The 17,956-nt window shown below is 34.7% G+C and overlaps 1 protein-coding gene across 3 annotated transcripts in view; it reads right to left on the bottom strand.

Moving 5' to 3' along the window:
- The window catches only part of ERGIC2 (ERGIC and golgi 2), a 60,032-nt gene that overhangs the window by 21,779 nt on the left and 20,297 nt on the right, over positions 1–17,956 (bottom strand). For all 3 annotated transcript variants that reach the window (XM_043967224.1, XM_043967223.1, XM_043967226.1), the window contains 4 exons: positions 17,595–17,703; positions 9,201–9,247; positions 7,614–7,684; positions 1,745–1,785 (listed from right to left, as the gene is read on the bottom strand). In XM_043967224.1, coding sequence (XP_043823159.1) covers positions 1,745–1,785; positions 7,614–7,684; positions 9,201–9,247; positions 17,595–17,703 — 268 coding nt within the window. The remainder of the gene's footprint in view (positions 1–1,744; positions 1,786–7,613; positions 7,685–9,200; positions 9,248–17,594; positions 17,704–17,956) is intronic.

Here is a 17,956-nt window from a genome sequence, read left to right as displayed (position 1 = left end):
CACAGCTCTCATTTCTTCACCATAGAACATGTGATTAGATTTTTTTCCAGGTGCTCAAGCAGGTGGGAATGAGGCTCCAAAAGTAAATACATAGATAGGGGCAGCTAGGTGGTGCAGTGAATAAAGCACCGGCTCAGGATTCAGGAGGACCTGAGTTCAAATCCGGCCTCAGACACTTGACACTTACTAGCTGTGTGACCCTGGGCAAGTCACTTAACTCTCACTGCCCCAGCAAAAAATAAATAAATAAATAAAATAGATAAATGGAAGCCAGTCAGCTTCTTCACCAGATACTTGCAGTCATCACAAAACAAGTCTATTTAAAGTGAGGTAAGTTGCTTTCACATTTTATAATTATTCAACCCAAACTAGAACTTTAAGAATAAGAAGAAAAGGTCTAGAAAAACTCTAAAAACTGGAAGTTCTTTGATAGAGGTAAAGGGAGATTAATTAAGGCATTCGGACATTATGGAAAAATGAAATAGCAGTATTAAAAAATCAACATGCTTCACAGTTTAGTATCTCCCAAGTAGACATGAATATGTTCAAATGGTCTTATTAACCAAGTACATGCCTTGAGATGTTGCTGTTCATTCAAGAACTATTTTGGGATTTCTGCTCCAAGTATATGGTACCTCCCCCTTGCCAGAATTTTCCAAAAAGCTGGATCAAATTTGGGATCTGACCCTATGGGTCTTCAACCTGGCTTTAGGGTATCTAAAAACTTCTATGGGGCAGCTAGGTGGCACAGTGGATAGAGCAGCAGCCCTGGAGTCAGGAGTACCTGAGTTCAAATCCAGCCTCAGACACTTAACACTTACTAGCTGAGTGACAGTGAGCAAGTCATTTAATCCCAATTGCCTCACTTAAAACAAAACAAAACTTCTTAAAGGAAGATCTCCACTTCCAGTGTCCTGCCCTTGGAATTAAGCCAAAACCAAGTAAAACCTATCTGATTATCTTGTTTGATGACATCAACCTGATGCCACCCTAAATATACTAAAAAGTGTCTCACTAACACACTAGATTTATAATCAGAGAATATGTATGAATACTCATTCTGCTGCTTGGAAGTTTGGCACACTGGAGAAGTCACTTAACTGCTCTGGACCTTAGTTTCCTCATCTGTAAAAATAACAGGGCTTGGTCTCTTTCCAGCTGTAAACCTATGTGCTTACAATGTTGTGTGTAAACTGTCCAGACAGAGTATATAGTATTGTGAAAGATCTGTCATTCTCAAAACAAGGGAAGATGGGGTGAAATTACCACTTTCTCTTTTTAATTCTGATATCAAGCAATTTAAACCGAACTAGAAATACCAATTTCCAAATACTTCAAGCTAACCTAGAATGCATTTAGTCTTTTGAAGGCCTTCTATTCCCAGGTATGAAAGGGGCTAATCAATGCCCAATGGGCTTTAATTGCATCAAAATGCTAGAGTATAGGGGCAGCTAGGTAGCACACTTAACACTTGCTGGCTGTGTGACCCTGGACAAGTCACTTAACCCCAATTGCCTCAAAAAAAAAAAATTTTTTTTAATGCTAGAATATAAAATTTCTAGACTTAAAAAGACAAGAAACAGAAAAAAAGTTAGGAATAAGGAACCTTGAAATCACAAGTGATATTCTACAACATAAACATAACCTCTTACACACTGGTTGTGGGTAGTTTATAATATGCAAAGAAAAAAAATTACACCCTTACAAGTCAATCAAGAAGCATAATACTTTAGTTACTTATTACCTCTGCCACTCTCTTTGTTGGGGTGAGAGATCAAATATTACCTGTAATAAAAGAAAATAATCAATAGCAAAGTCAAAATCTTTGGTTTTTGCAAAAGAAAAAAATATTTTCACTAGATGAAACACTTTTTAAAAAAGGTTTTATTGATGTCTTTTGGTTTTTATTAGTTATTCCCAGATAAAATCCCATCCCAGACCCATTGCTCTTTTAAATAAATGAACAAATGAATAAATAAATGAGTGAATGAATGTACAGATATGAATGGACCTTTTTGAGGCTGTTGTGAAGATCAAATGAGTTAATACATATAAAGCACTTTTTAAACCTTAAAGTGTCACATAAGAAGACAGTAAAATATAGTGGGATGCACTGGTTCTTGAGTCAAAGGACCAGATTTTGACTGACACCTCTGACCTTCTCTCTTACTTACTACTTGTGTGGGCAAGGCACTTAACCTTCCTACACCTCCCTTTCTTCATTTGTAAATCCACATTTGCAAAATGAGGGAACTGGATTAGATTACCTCTCAGGTCTCTTCCAGCTCTAGCTCTACCCTCACTAAGTGTCAGTTTCTTTTTTGGGGAGGGGAACAGGGGGAGTTAGGAGAGAAGAGGAGTTGTTTAGGGCACTGAGACTGGCAATGACTTGCCAATGGTCACAGAGATTTATGTGTCATTTCCAGGTATACCAGACTTCAAATCAGGCCCTCGATTCACTAATCAAAATCTACTTCTCATTATTTTCAATAAAAATTATATAACAATATGGCTTTTGGGAAACAGGCAAAACTAGATGAAACTACAATATTAAATTAAAGTCATAGAAAACATTGTTAATCTTCAAAAATATAAAAACATCAGAATTTTTGCTTAAGTACAAAAGTGAAAAGTACTAAGGTGAAGTTAAAGATTTATTGGGGAGGAGAGGAAGGGAGTGTTTGGTTTGGCCCAACATCTCATCAGCGTGAAAAGTGTGGAAACTTAAGTATAACACTATAAATTTCTGAGTTATAAGTCAGCTAGAGTACCTTCCGCTATCAATTTAAAGTACAAATTATGGTCACCTGAGGAACAAAAAAACAAACAAAAAAAAAAACCACCCCATATACTTTGAATAGGATCTGGTTGGTTTTGGATGTTATTTGTCTGAAAGTACCTAACAGATGTAATAAAATGTGTCAATTGCATATTACATATTCTATTTTATGATGCCAACCTACTTTTCTAAGCTTATCTTCCACTACTGATCTACATCATTTCCCACAGATGGACTAATCTATTCAATATATATATATATATATATATATATATATATATATAATACATTATATATACAATATATATACAAGCATTTCCTTTTTTGATAATGCTATTTTTCCTAGCAAGAATTTATTTTTTCTTTTCAATACTCATCCTCTCACACACAGTGATCTCCTTAATATTTGCACTACCCAATCAGGATTTAATCATATACTGCCTTACTAGGCATAATGTTTCTTGTATATAACCTTGTATTATTTAACCATTGTGGTAGCATAATACAGCTCCCAATCCTCCCTTTTAGAAATGCTAATAAAATATTTTCTAATTATCTTAGTCTGAAGACTTCAAAACTAATCTGAAAGGGAAACTCTTACCAATCTTTTTTTCTAACTATAAATTCCCAAACCATGCCCTGTTCCCTTGTACCCCTCCTTTGCAGTAATTAAAGCAGTAAACAGATAAGAAGGCAAAGACCTTTGATTGATCTACCTAAGAGTTATAGCTGCTTTCCCAATGCCCTGAAAAAATTAGGATAATTATTCACCAAAGAGAAGTTTCAAACTTCATAGTCTCTCTGGTATCCTGTAGCTAGCTTGTTGGGGAGGGGAGTTGGGGGAAGGAGATTGGAAGGAAGAGGAAAAGAAGGTCTTGAGAAAAAGACCACAAAGGAGGTGAGTGGGTTTTTTTTTGTTTTTTGTTTTTTGTTTTAGAAAATGATTTCCCAAGGGCATCCCCAAAAGATTAAGTGACTACTATTCTGTTTGAGATGAAGCAAAATGTTAGCTTTTATCATATTGTGATACTTCCTCATTAGAATCTTACAAACTGGGACTTCAATTTATGTGAAAAGATGTCCAAGGGTACAAAGGAATTCAGCCAGTTAAGATATTTCTCTTAAGTTAAAAAAAAAATGCTTCAATGACAATGATAAATTAAGAAATGTTTCTGACACACTTGTGCTTATACAACAGGCTACCATATTAATACTTTTTTTCTTTGACAAGATCAACTACCTATCTCTTATCCCATAATATCTATTTGAAACATTCTTTGTTCTAAGGAAAAACATCCCTAAATGAGGCAGCTAGGTGGTGCAGTGGATAAAGCACCAGCCCTGGATTCAAGAGGACCTGAATTCAAATCCAACCTCAAACACTTGACACTTACTAGCTGTATGACCCTAGGCAAATCACTTAACCCTCATTGCCCTGCCCCACCCCCCAAAATCCCTAAAAAGCCTCCTAATTTGCTAAGATTGGAACTAACCAGTATGGCATCCTACATCCCTTTCAAGCTAATCTTCAAAACTTCTGAGCATCAACCTCTCTGCTTCTCCTCTCTAGTCCCAGAAGAGGAATTATCCGCTATTCACTAAAACTAATCCCTCTACCTACCCACACCCTTGATCCTATTCCTTCCTCTAAGGATCCTTTTTCTAAGACCTCTTCCCCATCTATGCCTATAAAACATAATCAAATTTCTCCACTCCTAAAAAAGCCTGCCACTGATCTTTTTACCCCCATTGAGTTACTGCCCCAACTCTCTCCTGCCCTTCACATGCTACCCATGCCCAATGCCTCTAAATGTTCACAATCTTTCCTCAATCCTCTATATCAGTCTATTGAAACTCTTCTTCTAAAGACCTTCCTATATGATAGAGCCAATGACCTTTTTTCAACTTTCATCTTCAATCTCTCTGAAACTTCTGAAACTGATGACCAACCTTCTAGCACATTGAGGAATGAGGGAATAAGCAATTGTATAGTGCATGTGCCTGGCACTATGCTATGCAATTTACAAATATATCACTTAATTCTCCAAACAACACTGTAAGGTATGCGCTGTTATTATCCCCATTTTACAGTTGAGGAAACTAAGGCAAAAAGAAGCTAAGTGAATTGCCCAGGATCACACAGCTAGTATCTGAGGTTTGGTTTGAACTCAGTCACGACTCTAGGTCCAGTGCTCTACTGAACAACGCAACTGCCACTGGATAGCCTTTCCCTCCTTGGTTTCAGAAACATCACACACTTGTGTTTCCACTCCTAACTCTCTAGCCATTCCTTTTTCTTCATTGCTTCTTTATCCTCTTCCCAAATTCTTAAGGAGGGTGAATGTTTTTTAGAGTTCTGTCTTGGCCCTTTTTCTCTTTTTTCACTATCCTCTCCCACTTGGTTATCTCATACCCTATCATAGTTTCAACCACTACTTCCAAGTTGATGAGTCTCTGAACTCCCCATCTACATTGCCAATCTATAGTCCCAGCAGTCCTACCAGTAATTCAAACACAAGATGCTAAAAAAGCACATTGTCAAAGGTCAAAATGGGTACATGATTTAGACATAACAGGTGATACCAAAAAAAAAAAAAAAAAAGGAAAGCAAGGAAAAGTTTACTTGTCAGATCTATGGGGAAAGAAAGAATTTAGGGCCAAACAGGAGCTAGAGAGCATTATGGCAAGTAAAATGAATTATTTTGATTATATTAAAATAAAAGTTTTTGCACATAAAAAAGAAAAAAATAAAGTTTTTGCACAAACAAAACCAATGCAGCCAAGAGTAGAAGAAAAGCAGAAAAACAATCTTCTTTTTTTTGGGGGGGGGGGCAGGGCAATGACAGTTAAGTGACCTGCCCAGGGTCATACAGCTAGTAAGTGTCAAGTGTCTAAGGCCGGATTTGAACACAAGTCCTCCTAAATCCAGGCCCAGTACTTTATCCAATGCGCCATAATACACAATAAAATGCAGAAAATGAACAAAGAAGAAATGTAATATCCAAGACTGTACTGTCCACATTTAAGGATCAAGCAAAAGAATGAGCTAGAAGAGATTTCCTATAGATATTTGTTCTATGCTCTTACACTCAGGTAAGCAAACATTTAAACAAAGAGGCGAAAATGTTTTAAAAAGTGTTATGTTAAAGTGGGAGAGCTTTACTTTACTTAATCACACTAACTCTTGGTGAGGTAGAAATGCATGCTGGCTACCAATTCATGTGGTCAATATCCTGAAAGTAGCAGGGAGAAAAATAAATTATGAGTATATCTACCTTCTTTGAGACATCAAATAGGGGTTATGTGGCTCTATTGTGTTCTATTTTTAAAAATCTCCAAGACAAAAAATTCAACAGCTTTTTATATGTGATAACTTAGCAATCAAGAAATTTAACTTTGTCTTATCATTATTGTTATCAATAAAATACTAAATGAGGGCTTAGCATAAGGCCTTAGCTAGACAACCAGGCATACTGGAATGAGCTCTGAATTTGAAGTCAAATACTTACATTTTAATCCCACCACAGACACTTTCTACAAACCTTAGTGTATTTATTAGACAGTAAAGGCCAAAAAGAGTGCTTTAACATTATAGAGTTCATAGTTTCTTTGAGAAGGTAGTAGATATACATAAAAGGATAAAGCACAGTACTCTACAGGATAATTAATAATGCTGAAGATAGTAAATCATATGAACAAACAAAATCACCAATATTTAATTCTATTTTTATTTATATAGGTATGAAAAAAGTGACTACTTGTTCCTCATAAAAATCAATTATATAATAAAAATCAGACTATAAACACAAAATTACCTTATGTCTTCTCTTCTCTATGGTAAAGTGCCCCAGTTATTTTAATCCTCTTTCATGAGAATCATTTTTCTGTCCTATCACCTATTACTCTTTTCTGAACTTGTGACAGTTTTTCATTATTTTTTAGTGTCATGGCCAAAAGTAGATATATATGTTTGTACTTTTTAATCTATTTTAACAGGCATACAAAGGATCAGCTAGGTGGCGCAGTGGATAGAGCACCGGCCCTGGAGTCAGAAGTACTTGAGTTCAAATCCGACCTCAGACACTTAACACTTACTAGCTGTGTGACCCTGGGCAAGTCACTTAACCCCAATTGCCTCACTAAAAAAAATTAAAAAAAAAAAAAAGAGGCCTACATGGTGGCTCTAATTTGGAAATATTTCATGACCACAACTAGGTATTTCTAGCAATGTAACATTTTCTTCAAATATTAAAAAACTAATAATAATCTGAAATGAATAATAAATTTTCTTCCCAACAATTTTATATGAAAAACAGAAGGGAAAACTGAGTGCTTTTAAAGATGATTTATTTATGGTAACCTTTAATAGCATAAATTAAAAATTTTTAAGCAATGGACACAACTTTTACTAAAGAGAAAAAAATTTCACGTGTATACACAGTGATGTACTAAAGTCTTACCTAAATTAGTTAGATTTAATCACATCTACATTCTAAGAAGGGAAATAGTGTATTCTTCTAAATAATAAGAAGGTACAAAAAGCAACTTAAAAGTTTTCAATGAAAAATATTGACACATTAAGATTTTTCTAGTATAACTGAAGAAACATGTATTGAACACATAGTACAAAGGAAATACTAATTCTAGGCAATTTAGAGGATGTAAGTGTTCAAACTTTCAAAGAGTTTGGAACCTGGCTGGGAAAATAAGATAGACATATGAACAGGTAATTAATATCAGAACATATAAGCACCAAATAGAATATATTACACAGGAATTTAGATGGAAAAGAAAGTTTGAAACATGTTTTGAAAAAAATTCAAAGAAAACTTACTGATTCATAAACTAGACCATCTGCAGCTGCAACCATTGTTTCTGCTAAATCCAATACATCAGCACCAACATCTGTAAAAAGAAAGTATTAAATGCTTACTTTCTATATTCAATCAAAAATAAAATATATAGAAAATATTAGAAAGTGAGAAAGAATAAATAAAAAGGTAGAATCACTTCCTATACTGGAACCTTGCTCAAAACCCACATAATACCAAATGCAATAATCACACTAAAAAGTAAAACATATGTCAAAGTTGTCCCTGACTCTTCATAACCCCATATGGGGTTTTCTTGGCAAAGATACTGGAGTGGTTTTCCATTTCCTTCTCCAGCTCAGTTTATACATGAGGAAACTGAGGCAAACAGGTTTAAGTGACTTTCCCAGGATCATAAAGCTAATAAGTGTCTATGGCCAGATTTGAACTCAGGAGGATGAGTCTTCCTGACTCTAGGCCCAGCACTCTATCCACTATATAACCTAGGTTCCCCTTTCAAAATTACCCTTCTGCTACAAAATAGTTAATTTTGGGAAAAAAGAAAAAAGAAAGAAATGTCCTGCGGTATGTAGTATGAAAACACACCCCCATAAGGCAGTATGTGCAACCAAATAAATATATCACCCATTCCAAACCAAAACTGGTACAAAAGCTATTACCTTTCAGTGCATAGATAAATTTAGGTACTAAGCTCTACTTAGACCTTCATCAAATACTAGTTTATATCTGACACATCTTCTTCTTAACCAGAGAATGGGGTCACTGAAAAATAAGAATTGGTACAAGACTTCTCCAAAATGAAATTGCTTTATGACTTTTCTGATTCCATAAAGTTTCCTGATACCTTTTTTTTTTTTTTAAGTGAGGCAATTGGAGTTAAGCGACTTGCCCAGCGTCACACAGCTAGCAAGTGTTAAGTGTCTGAGGCTGGATCCCAACTCAGGCACTCCTGACTCCAGGCCGGTGCTCCATCCACTGCACCACCCAGGTGCCCCTGATACCTTTTTTAAAAACGTCCTGCAATAATGGAGGTTTTGCTTCCTGCCTTTTAAGTAAAGGCTTCCCCATTTTATGAAACAACCTTAATATGAAAAAAATTACCTACTTTTTAACATATATAAATTCCTAAAATTCTGCACAGGTATAACTAAGGAAATAACCACAGAAACCACAGAGGCTAACAAAATCATTAATTTACTACTTTTTTTAAAATCTAGATTTATGCATATAAAAAAAAAAGGATATACACCCACACACACACACAGAGGGAGGTGAAACAGCAAACAGGTGCATGGAACAATTAAAATTTTAAGTATTTTATCCCCAAATCCTTTTATTATGATGGTTCCTCATCTGCCAATTATAGAACTCCACTGGGGGAATTAATAGACTCCTTTCTTTAAAGGAGAAATAAGACTAAAGTGCCAAGTTGAAAATGTTTCTATTATAGGAAACATAGTAAATGTGTATAATCAAATTAATCATGATGAAATTTTAAAAACCTGCCAGGAAAAATAAGGGAAAAAGAAATTGAAATTTTTTTTAAATAAAAAAAGCACTCTGATTCATCAAAAAGAAGAGATACTTACACTGACACTTCATAGCCACAGTAATATCTATATTGATTCTTAACTTGCTAGAAGACAAAAAAAAAAATCAGTTCATTGGCAAATGCCCACGTGCAATGACAAAGGTACATGAAAGTAGTGTGATATAGTAGAAAGAGTACTTACTGGTTTCAAAGTCAGAGGACGGAAGTCCAAAATTGTCTCTATCACTTTTACTAGATGTGGGACATTTAATCTTTTATGGCCTGTTTCCTCATCTTTAAAATGAGAAGGCAAATACGTGGCTTCTACAGTTCTTTCCAACACTAAATCTATAATCTATGGTCTTAATTATGATTTGATTCAGAATTACATGGAAAATTTTAGATTTCAAACATAATATGATAAATTAGTAATATCTCTACTATTAAGAAGAGGATAATTTAAAGTCAGATGAGTTTTGAAATCATTCCAAAGAATTTTTTTTAGCTTCACAAGTTTGAGCATTTTTATGCCTAATAACCATAATGATAAGTATAAAAGTAAGGATGCTTGGTAACTCTTAAAAAGCAAACAAATTCTGCCTTTTATTTAAGTCTCTACAACAAGTTTCCTTCAGTAATGGTAACATTCTAAAATAACAGTTTTTTAGAGGTTTATACAATTTAATTCAAGTAGTAGTGACTGCAGGTAAACCTCTAAAAACAAATTATTCTTTGAATATGCTTTGCTTTTAAAATAACTTCTACCAAATGAGTTTTCAAGGTACATTGTGAATAATCAAAATAAGACCAGATTCTCAGTCAAATACCTTACAGCAGAGGTGTCATACTCTGGCCTGCTGGCCAAGTGGTCAACAAATTCAGCCTGAATCAGATTAAAATGTAATTGAGGAATGTTTGACAAAATAAATAAAAATACAATAGCATAGACTATGTTAATTTGTGGGTTTCTAAATCAATTTGAGTTAACACAACTGCCCTACAGTACACTAATGTTATCATGATTGTGGATGTTACCTCCACTTGTACAAGTCACAACTACTCTATGCCTTCTCAATCTTGTACCCCAACAATGTCTCTTCAATCTTCAACCTCTTGTTATCTGCCAAAGAAGATCTAACCAACATGTTGGTTACATATGGGACAAACATATCCAGGCTATAAATTTATCATTGGCTTCTTTCTACATAATCCACATACTTCCCTTTTCCGTTACTCATGTCCTATTTTAAAATTTTACTTCTCATTCATAAGTTCTCTCTTTGTTAATATACTAAAACCTGGTTATATCCCATCATATGTCTTCTCATTAAAGTCATTTGCTACCTTAATTGTTTTAATATTATAGTAGTACCTGATTCACTGTCATATTATCACTATGATGTTACTAATTTTAAAGAAATATTTTTGAAGCAACAAGTACCTAAAAATCACTAATGTCAAAATCTGGGTAATATATACTTTTCAATCACTTTGTTCTTCCAGTATAGATGGTTAAACTGATATCACTCTTCAGAATAATTATGTTTTTTATTGGGGAGGCTTTATTTCTGGGGTTGATGCAATTGGTATGTCTTTTGTGACTAGAAACATTTGGAGAAGCTTGTCATCAATGGTAACTCTTTGTCTTTCTTTGGGCCCCAGGCAACTAGGTAGCACAATGAACAGAGCCCTGGACCTGGAGACAGAAGACCCAAGTTCAAATTTAGCATCAAACACTTTTTCACTGTGTGACCCTGTGCAAATCACTTAACCTCTATTTGGCTCAGTTTCCTAAATAGGGATAATCATAGCACCAACCTCCCAGAGTTGCTGTGACAATCAAATGAGAAAATCTTTGTTAAAAAGGTTACAATAATACCTGGAAGATAGTAAATGTTTAAAAATTCTTGTTCTGTTCTTTTCTTCCTAGACTATGATAACCTAATGAAAAACACTTTCAAAGGACCTGCATTCAACTTACTACCTGTATGACACTGAGCAAGAGATTTAATTCTGCTGGGTCTAAGTTTCCTCACCTACAAAATGAGGGGTCTGAATTAAATGATTACTGATGTCCCTTCCAGTTCTAAATGTATAAAACTATGAAACCTTAAGAAAACACTTTTAAACCTGTTTTACAACTCATAATATTTAGGATATTGATGAACAAAGTTATCTTATAAGATCATAAACCTTAGAATTGGAAAGGTTCTTAGAAGTCTCTTAGAAATCAAACCCTTCATTTTATACCCAGGATAACACAACTACTTAAATTTCAAAAGCAGTATTTGAACCTAAGTCTGACTCTTAAGTCCTGGGTCTTTTATATTATGCTAAATTGCCTCTCAAACAAACAGCAGCTCCAAGAACTTAAGAAACATCTGTTATAGGATCTTATATTACTCACAAATGTGCACAGGAGAATCCTTGCTTGAAAAAAGAAAGCCTTCAAAGTCACATATTATTATATTTCTCATTTTTATGATTTCAAGATGCATTCTGCTATACAAAACATCATGTAGAAAAGCCTGCCTAAATCACTTCTCATCAAGGATACACTACAAAAAATATTCATATTAAGATTTTACATTGATGCAAATGTAAGCATATAGTTTGGTTGTTGCTGACATCCTCCTGGTCACCTCCCCCTTACCACTCTCCACCCCACCCCAGGAACATCTTCAACCTTTTCCATTCTTTAGAATATTTACTTTTTTGAGGAATTTTGAAAACTGATCCTAAAAGGACTTTAAAATTATGACACCTCCAGGATGAATTTCTTCCATATATATGTTTGGTCAAGATCAGCCATTCTTCCTAACTTTATCTTAAGGGCCAATGCCAAAATTTAACAACTCTCAAGCATAGTTAATTTAGCTTTTTGTGATGTAGCTCTGTGTTCACTATTTCAGTTCAATGAAATTGAAAATAATTATTATGGACCCGTGTATGTATGCAAGGTCATTTTTCCAGGCACAAAGATGAAAAGGAAGTAATCCCTTCCCTTAAGGAGCTTACATTCTATTAGGATTATAAATAGGATTATACATAGAGATGAAACATGTACATAAACAAGTAGCAAAGCAATTTGAAAAAGGAAAGAACATTAAAAACTGAAGAAATCAGTAAAAAAAGACATTGAAAACAGGAAGATTTAGGCTAACAGCAGGTATATAACACTTAATAATACACAAAGCTCTTTAAAAATAACTCTTTTGATCCTCATACTACTATGGAGTGGGCTTGCTATAAAGAAGAAAAAAATGAACATTTAAGAGTTATTAAAAAGTAAAATAAGCTGTTTCATTTTGTAGTGGGTTCCATCTCTCTGGAGGTCTTGGGGTAAAGGTTATACAAATATTCATCAGGATTGTTGGGGAGAAGGGTTGTTATTCAAGTACAGTTTGAACCAGAGGATTTCTAAGGTCCTTTTCAACTCATTTCATGATTTTGTGAACTGAAAAGTGAAGGAATATAAGGATCCTGAAAGGCAGAAGTGACAAGTGAATGCATTCTAACAATGGAGACTTGAAAAAATGCATAATGGTAGAGATGGCACAGAGTCCAAGAACAGCTAGCAGTCAAGTTTGGTCAGAAGTAGGATGTATAAAGAGAGAAATGAAAGATGACTGGGAAAGTAGGTTGGAAAAAATGAATGAATTAAAAAGAATTCATTCAATGCTTACAATATGTAAAATACTGTCGATACAAACAGAAAAGCAAGGAAGTTGCTGTTCTCAATAAGTTCACGTTCTAATAGGAGGAAACAGCACATACAGATTATAGTTGAAAGTTAGATGAAATGCCCTTGTGGTCCTTAGGGTGCAAAAGTAAAGCATATTATGTTATTTCTACTGATATGACAATATTCACTACTGAAGTTAAACCATCTGACAGGGTCAAGGACTTAAGTGGTGAGAATTTTCTCTTTCAGGTCTTCAGAAACTGACAAAATAATAACTAAAGCATTTTTAGAGAAGCATCTGCCAGGTCAGAGCTCTGCAAGGGTTGGTTCACTATATGAGCGGTTGGGCTAGAAATTGGGAGGGAAGAAGTAGAAGAAGGGGGCTGTTATTTTCACATGAAACAGCATGAAGAATCTTAAATAACTGTACAAATTTTTGAGGTGATAAGGAACAACTAAAGGCTTATGGATGGGCAGGTCAGTGAACTGTTGAGGCCTGTGCCTTAAAGAGAATATTTTAGCAGCTGTAAGGCAAACAGGGTTGAGAGGTAAGAGATTGGAAATGAGAAGACCAAGAAAGAGACTATTGCAGTAATACAAGAGACAATGAAAGCCAGTATAGAAGCAAATACGTTTATGGAAATAAAATCAATCATCTTGATGAGTGATTGAAGTGTTTGGTCCAGGTGGAAGCAGGAAGAGAACAGGGTAAGATGCCTGGAGAAGAGTTGAATGACTCAGAGTTAATCAGCGTAAGTGGGAAGAAGGTGGGAAAGAAGCCTGGTACAGGAGAAAGAAGAGCAGTTCTGGGGTCAGAGGACCCCAGTTCAAATTCAATTTCTGATATTTCCTACCTATGTGATATAAAGCAAGTCATTTAATTACCCCTGGCCTTGGTAAAATGAGAGGACTGAACTAAATGCACTCCAAGGTTCCTTCCTTGGAAGGAATTATGATCTATGTTCCTCCAAAGTTTAAAGAAGGGTGAATTTAGGGGAAATGAGTTCTGTTTTGGACATACTCGATTTGAGTATCTAATAGAACAGATTGTAGTACTAGTAGTAGGTAGAAATGTTCATCAAGTAATGTAGCTGGCAACAAAGGACTACGATCAAAGAGCAATTAGAGCTGAATTTGTAGACTTGTGAACTACCAGGAACAGATAAGACCAAGAATATTTAAACACATAGGAAGTGACAAGCTCACCAAGGGTAAAAGTAAAAGGAAAGAAAGAGTAATAGGAAAAAAGAAAAAAATGGCGCTTCTTTAGTAAAAACCTTCCCTAGCAGAGCCTTGAAAAATACCCATTCTTAGAAGATGGGAGATTTCTTGATTGACTGGAACCATCATTCATCAATCAACAAACATATATAAAGTACCTACTTTGTGCCAAACACTGTACTACGGACTGGAAATACAAAATAAACTACTCCTTGCCTTCAAGGAGTCTATAATCTATCAGAGGGGACAACAAAGACATAGTACAGTACTAGTTGCTGTACAATCAGGAAGGCTTCATGCAGAAGATGGCGCTTAAGCTTAGTTTCAAAGGAGACTGGGATTCTAAGAGGAACAGGCATTAGGGGCTGACAATCAATGCAAAGGCATGGAAATGAAGCGCCTGTAGGGTCTTATGTGAAGAATAGCAAAGAAGATTTTAAAAGTATGATTAGTCATGTGGGGAGAGAAATAGAACAGTGCCAAAAGAGAAGGGATTTAAACTGAACTGAAATGACAGACAGAAGATAATTCCACAATTAGCTACTTTCAGTTTCCCACAGTTTCTGCCACTGACTGCCTGAAACTAAGGATCACAGTGATAGCAAATGACTGTACCAAATGGGTCCCAACTAAATTCACTTTTGGAGGTAGTACCATGGTTTCATCTCAAGATGGTGGAAAATGAGACACACAGAAACAGTAGCCTGCACATGGAGTTCAGCTGGCTCCTAATATGAACATACACTCTTTGGCAGGCAGGGTTAAGGACCTCGGATAGATATGTCAGGGATCTCCAAGAGATATGCATCCCTTTTGATACAGGCCAAGTGCATTTTTTTCCTCTTCCTAAAGAAAAAATTAATAACAGATTTGAGTTTTACTTTTAGGTTCTTATTTCTTGATCACATTTTCCAATATAATATTCACCACTGTCCCATGTGCCCATTTTCATATAGAAGTGACTGAGCACAAAGTTAATTTAGAAGATATAATTCTATTTTTCATGGGATTTCTCTATTCCTTCATTTCATTTGCTTCTGCTGTGTCCAACTCTTTGTGACCCCATTTGGGGATCCACTGCCCCTGACAGGTCCTTGTTTTAACCATCTCTTAGTTCCAGCATGTTGTCATTGTCATTTTTTCCAGTCAGGTCCAACTCTCCATGATGCCATGTGGGGTTTTGTTGGCATTTACTGGAATAGTTTGCCATTTCCTTCTCCAGCTCATTTTTATAGATGAGGAATTGACGTAAACAGGGTTAAGTGACTTGTCACACATCTAGTAAGTATTTGAGGCTGGATTTGAACTCAGGAAGATGAATCTTTCTGATTCTAAGCCCAGTGCTCTATCCACTATACCACCTAATTCAATTCTAAATGGAATTTCTCTATTCTTTCATACTAGACAATAAATGCTGGTACATAAGCTACAATTACCTTCTTGACAATATAGTATATAAGCTACAATTACCTCCTTGTAGTATTTATGAGTACTACAAGGGAAGATAACCAAAGGTGCTAGAAAATGATGTTTCCTATTGCCTTTGAATGCATAATGAAGGAAATACTTCTTTTCTTTGCCCCATCAAGAATTAGTGAGGTATCTTTCCAGTTGGCTGCAATTTCTTTTCTTCTGATTTCAGTTACCATGAGACTACTGATATAGATGGAATTTAATTCCTCAACTAGATATTTAATGGACAATGATACAGATTAAGAGTAGCAGTAGTTAAATTGATATTTGTAGATGGTCTAAGAACAATGTAAATTTTAGTACCCTATCTCCCTTTTTAAAGCCACACTACCACCATCAATACAGGAAAGAGCATTTAGGTTTAAATAACTTTTTGAATGTTTGTCCATCTCATTTGTCACTTTAGTCAAAAAATATTTGTTCCTGTTGGCCTGGTGACAAGCCTCTCCACATGTGACTAAGCCAGTCAGATAAAACAATTTTCAAAAAGCTATTAAAACATCAGTCCCCATTGAGACTTTAAGCCTAATAATAATAATAATAATAATAACAATAATAATAGTAGTAGTAGTATTCCATTACATTCATATACCACAACTTATTCAACCATTCCCCAACTGATGAGCATCCTTCAATTTCCAATTCTTTAGCTGTGGTAATTTCTTAAAATAAGACAATAATTAAGTTTGCCATATTGATTGACTCTTCCACAAAAGATATTTCTGCAGCATGCAGTGCTGTTTGATAGCATTCCACCCACAGAATAACTTCTTTCAAAATTTGAGTCAATCCTCTCGAAGCCTGTCACTGCTTTATCAACTGTTTTTATGTAATATTCTTCAAATTGTTGTGTCTCAGGGAATAGACCCAAGGAGAAAAATAACGGCCAGGTGGTATAGCAGTCAGAATACACATAGAACATTTATTGATTAAGTTTTCTACCTTATATGGGCACAATTAGTGATTCCCCAAAACAATTACAATGAAAGAACACCAATCACAGATCGCCATAACATATACAAGATATATTAATAACGAAAGAGTTTAAAATATTGTGAAAATTACCAAACTGTGACACAGACACAATATAAGCATATGATGTTGGAGAAATGGCACTGATAGACTTGCAGGGTTGCCACAAAACAAAACAACCCAATAAAGCTGCGAAGTGCAATAAAATGAGGTATGTCTGTACTCTCCTACTCAGAATGCTTAAATTCTTTCAGTCCAGGAAAGAAAGCCTAGAATCTTCTTCAGACCAGCTCAAAAGTATTTGAAAAGGAAGGTAGAATAAGAGCACTTATTTGAATATGACTGACATACTATATACATCAGAATTAGAAAATCTGAAATATGCTAAATAATAGGAATCTCTAATTAATTACTAAAATGTGATATAAAATTTACGAAGGCCTATTTTCTATACCAAAGTATTCTTTTTATATATGTATTTTTTTAGTGAGGCAATTGGGGTTAAGTGACTTGTCCAAGGTCACACAGCTAGTGTCAAGTGTCTGAGGCCAGATTTGAACTCAGGTCCTCCTGACTCCAGGGCTGGTACTCTATCCACTGCACCACCTAGCTGCCCCATGTATCAAAGTATTCTTATAAGGAAACAAATGAATTTGTAAGAATAAATTTCCCATACTGAATATTTGTGCAATCAGAACTGAGCATTAAATGACTCTTGAAATATCTAGTTATTCTGATATATTATAGAATGGATTATTTGGATATGTGAATAATAAAGCTGATTAAATGAGAAAAGATTCTCTTTAAACAGATGCAAATTAGAGAACAAGGAACATTTACTTATTAGCAGACTAACTACATATAGACCAAGTATATAATGATTTAATTCTTATAATATTAATCTAAAAATACAAACAACTGAATGAGGGGAGAAGAGGACATGATGCAATTTCCTTAGCAAAATATCAGGTTAACATTAAATATAATTAATTTTATAGCTTTCCATACAAACAGTTAAGTTACATGTTTGATGTATTTTCCCTCAGAAGAACTAAACAGATATTAATACACTCTCAAAAGATTTCAAAAATAAAATGTTACCTAGAAAAATCCTTGTCTACTTCATATTCATACTTCATCCAAGTATCTTGATATACTGAAAACTCCATTATAGTTAACAAAGCCATTGTAGTAAATGCTATTAGAGAAACTAAGAAATTAAGAAAAAAGAAAAAAATGAATTCAGTAAAAGTAGCACAAAATAGACCTAGATAATTTATAATAAGCTTTAAATGAACATTTCTAGTTCTTAATATGCTTTCCTTAAAAACCAGTATAGGTGCTTTTTAAAAAAAATCTAAAAACTATTAGATGATCAATATTAATGACTTTTAAAATGTGACCTTGTTCATAGACCACTTTCTAACTTTCATTTTAAGGATTCTTATTAAACCAAATATCAC

Source organism: Dromiciops gliroides, chromosome 5 (assembly GCF_019393635.1).
Source record: "Dromiciops gliroides isolate mDroGli1 chromosome 5, mDroGli1.pri, whole genome shotgun sequence".
Taxonomy (NCBI): Eukaryota; Metazoa; Chordata; class Mammalia; order Microbiotheria; family Microbiotheriidae; genus Dromiciops; species Dromiciops gliroides.
Note: the sequence above shows the minus strand (reverse complement) of the source record. Positions and strands in the feature narration are given on the sequence as shown.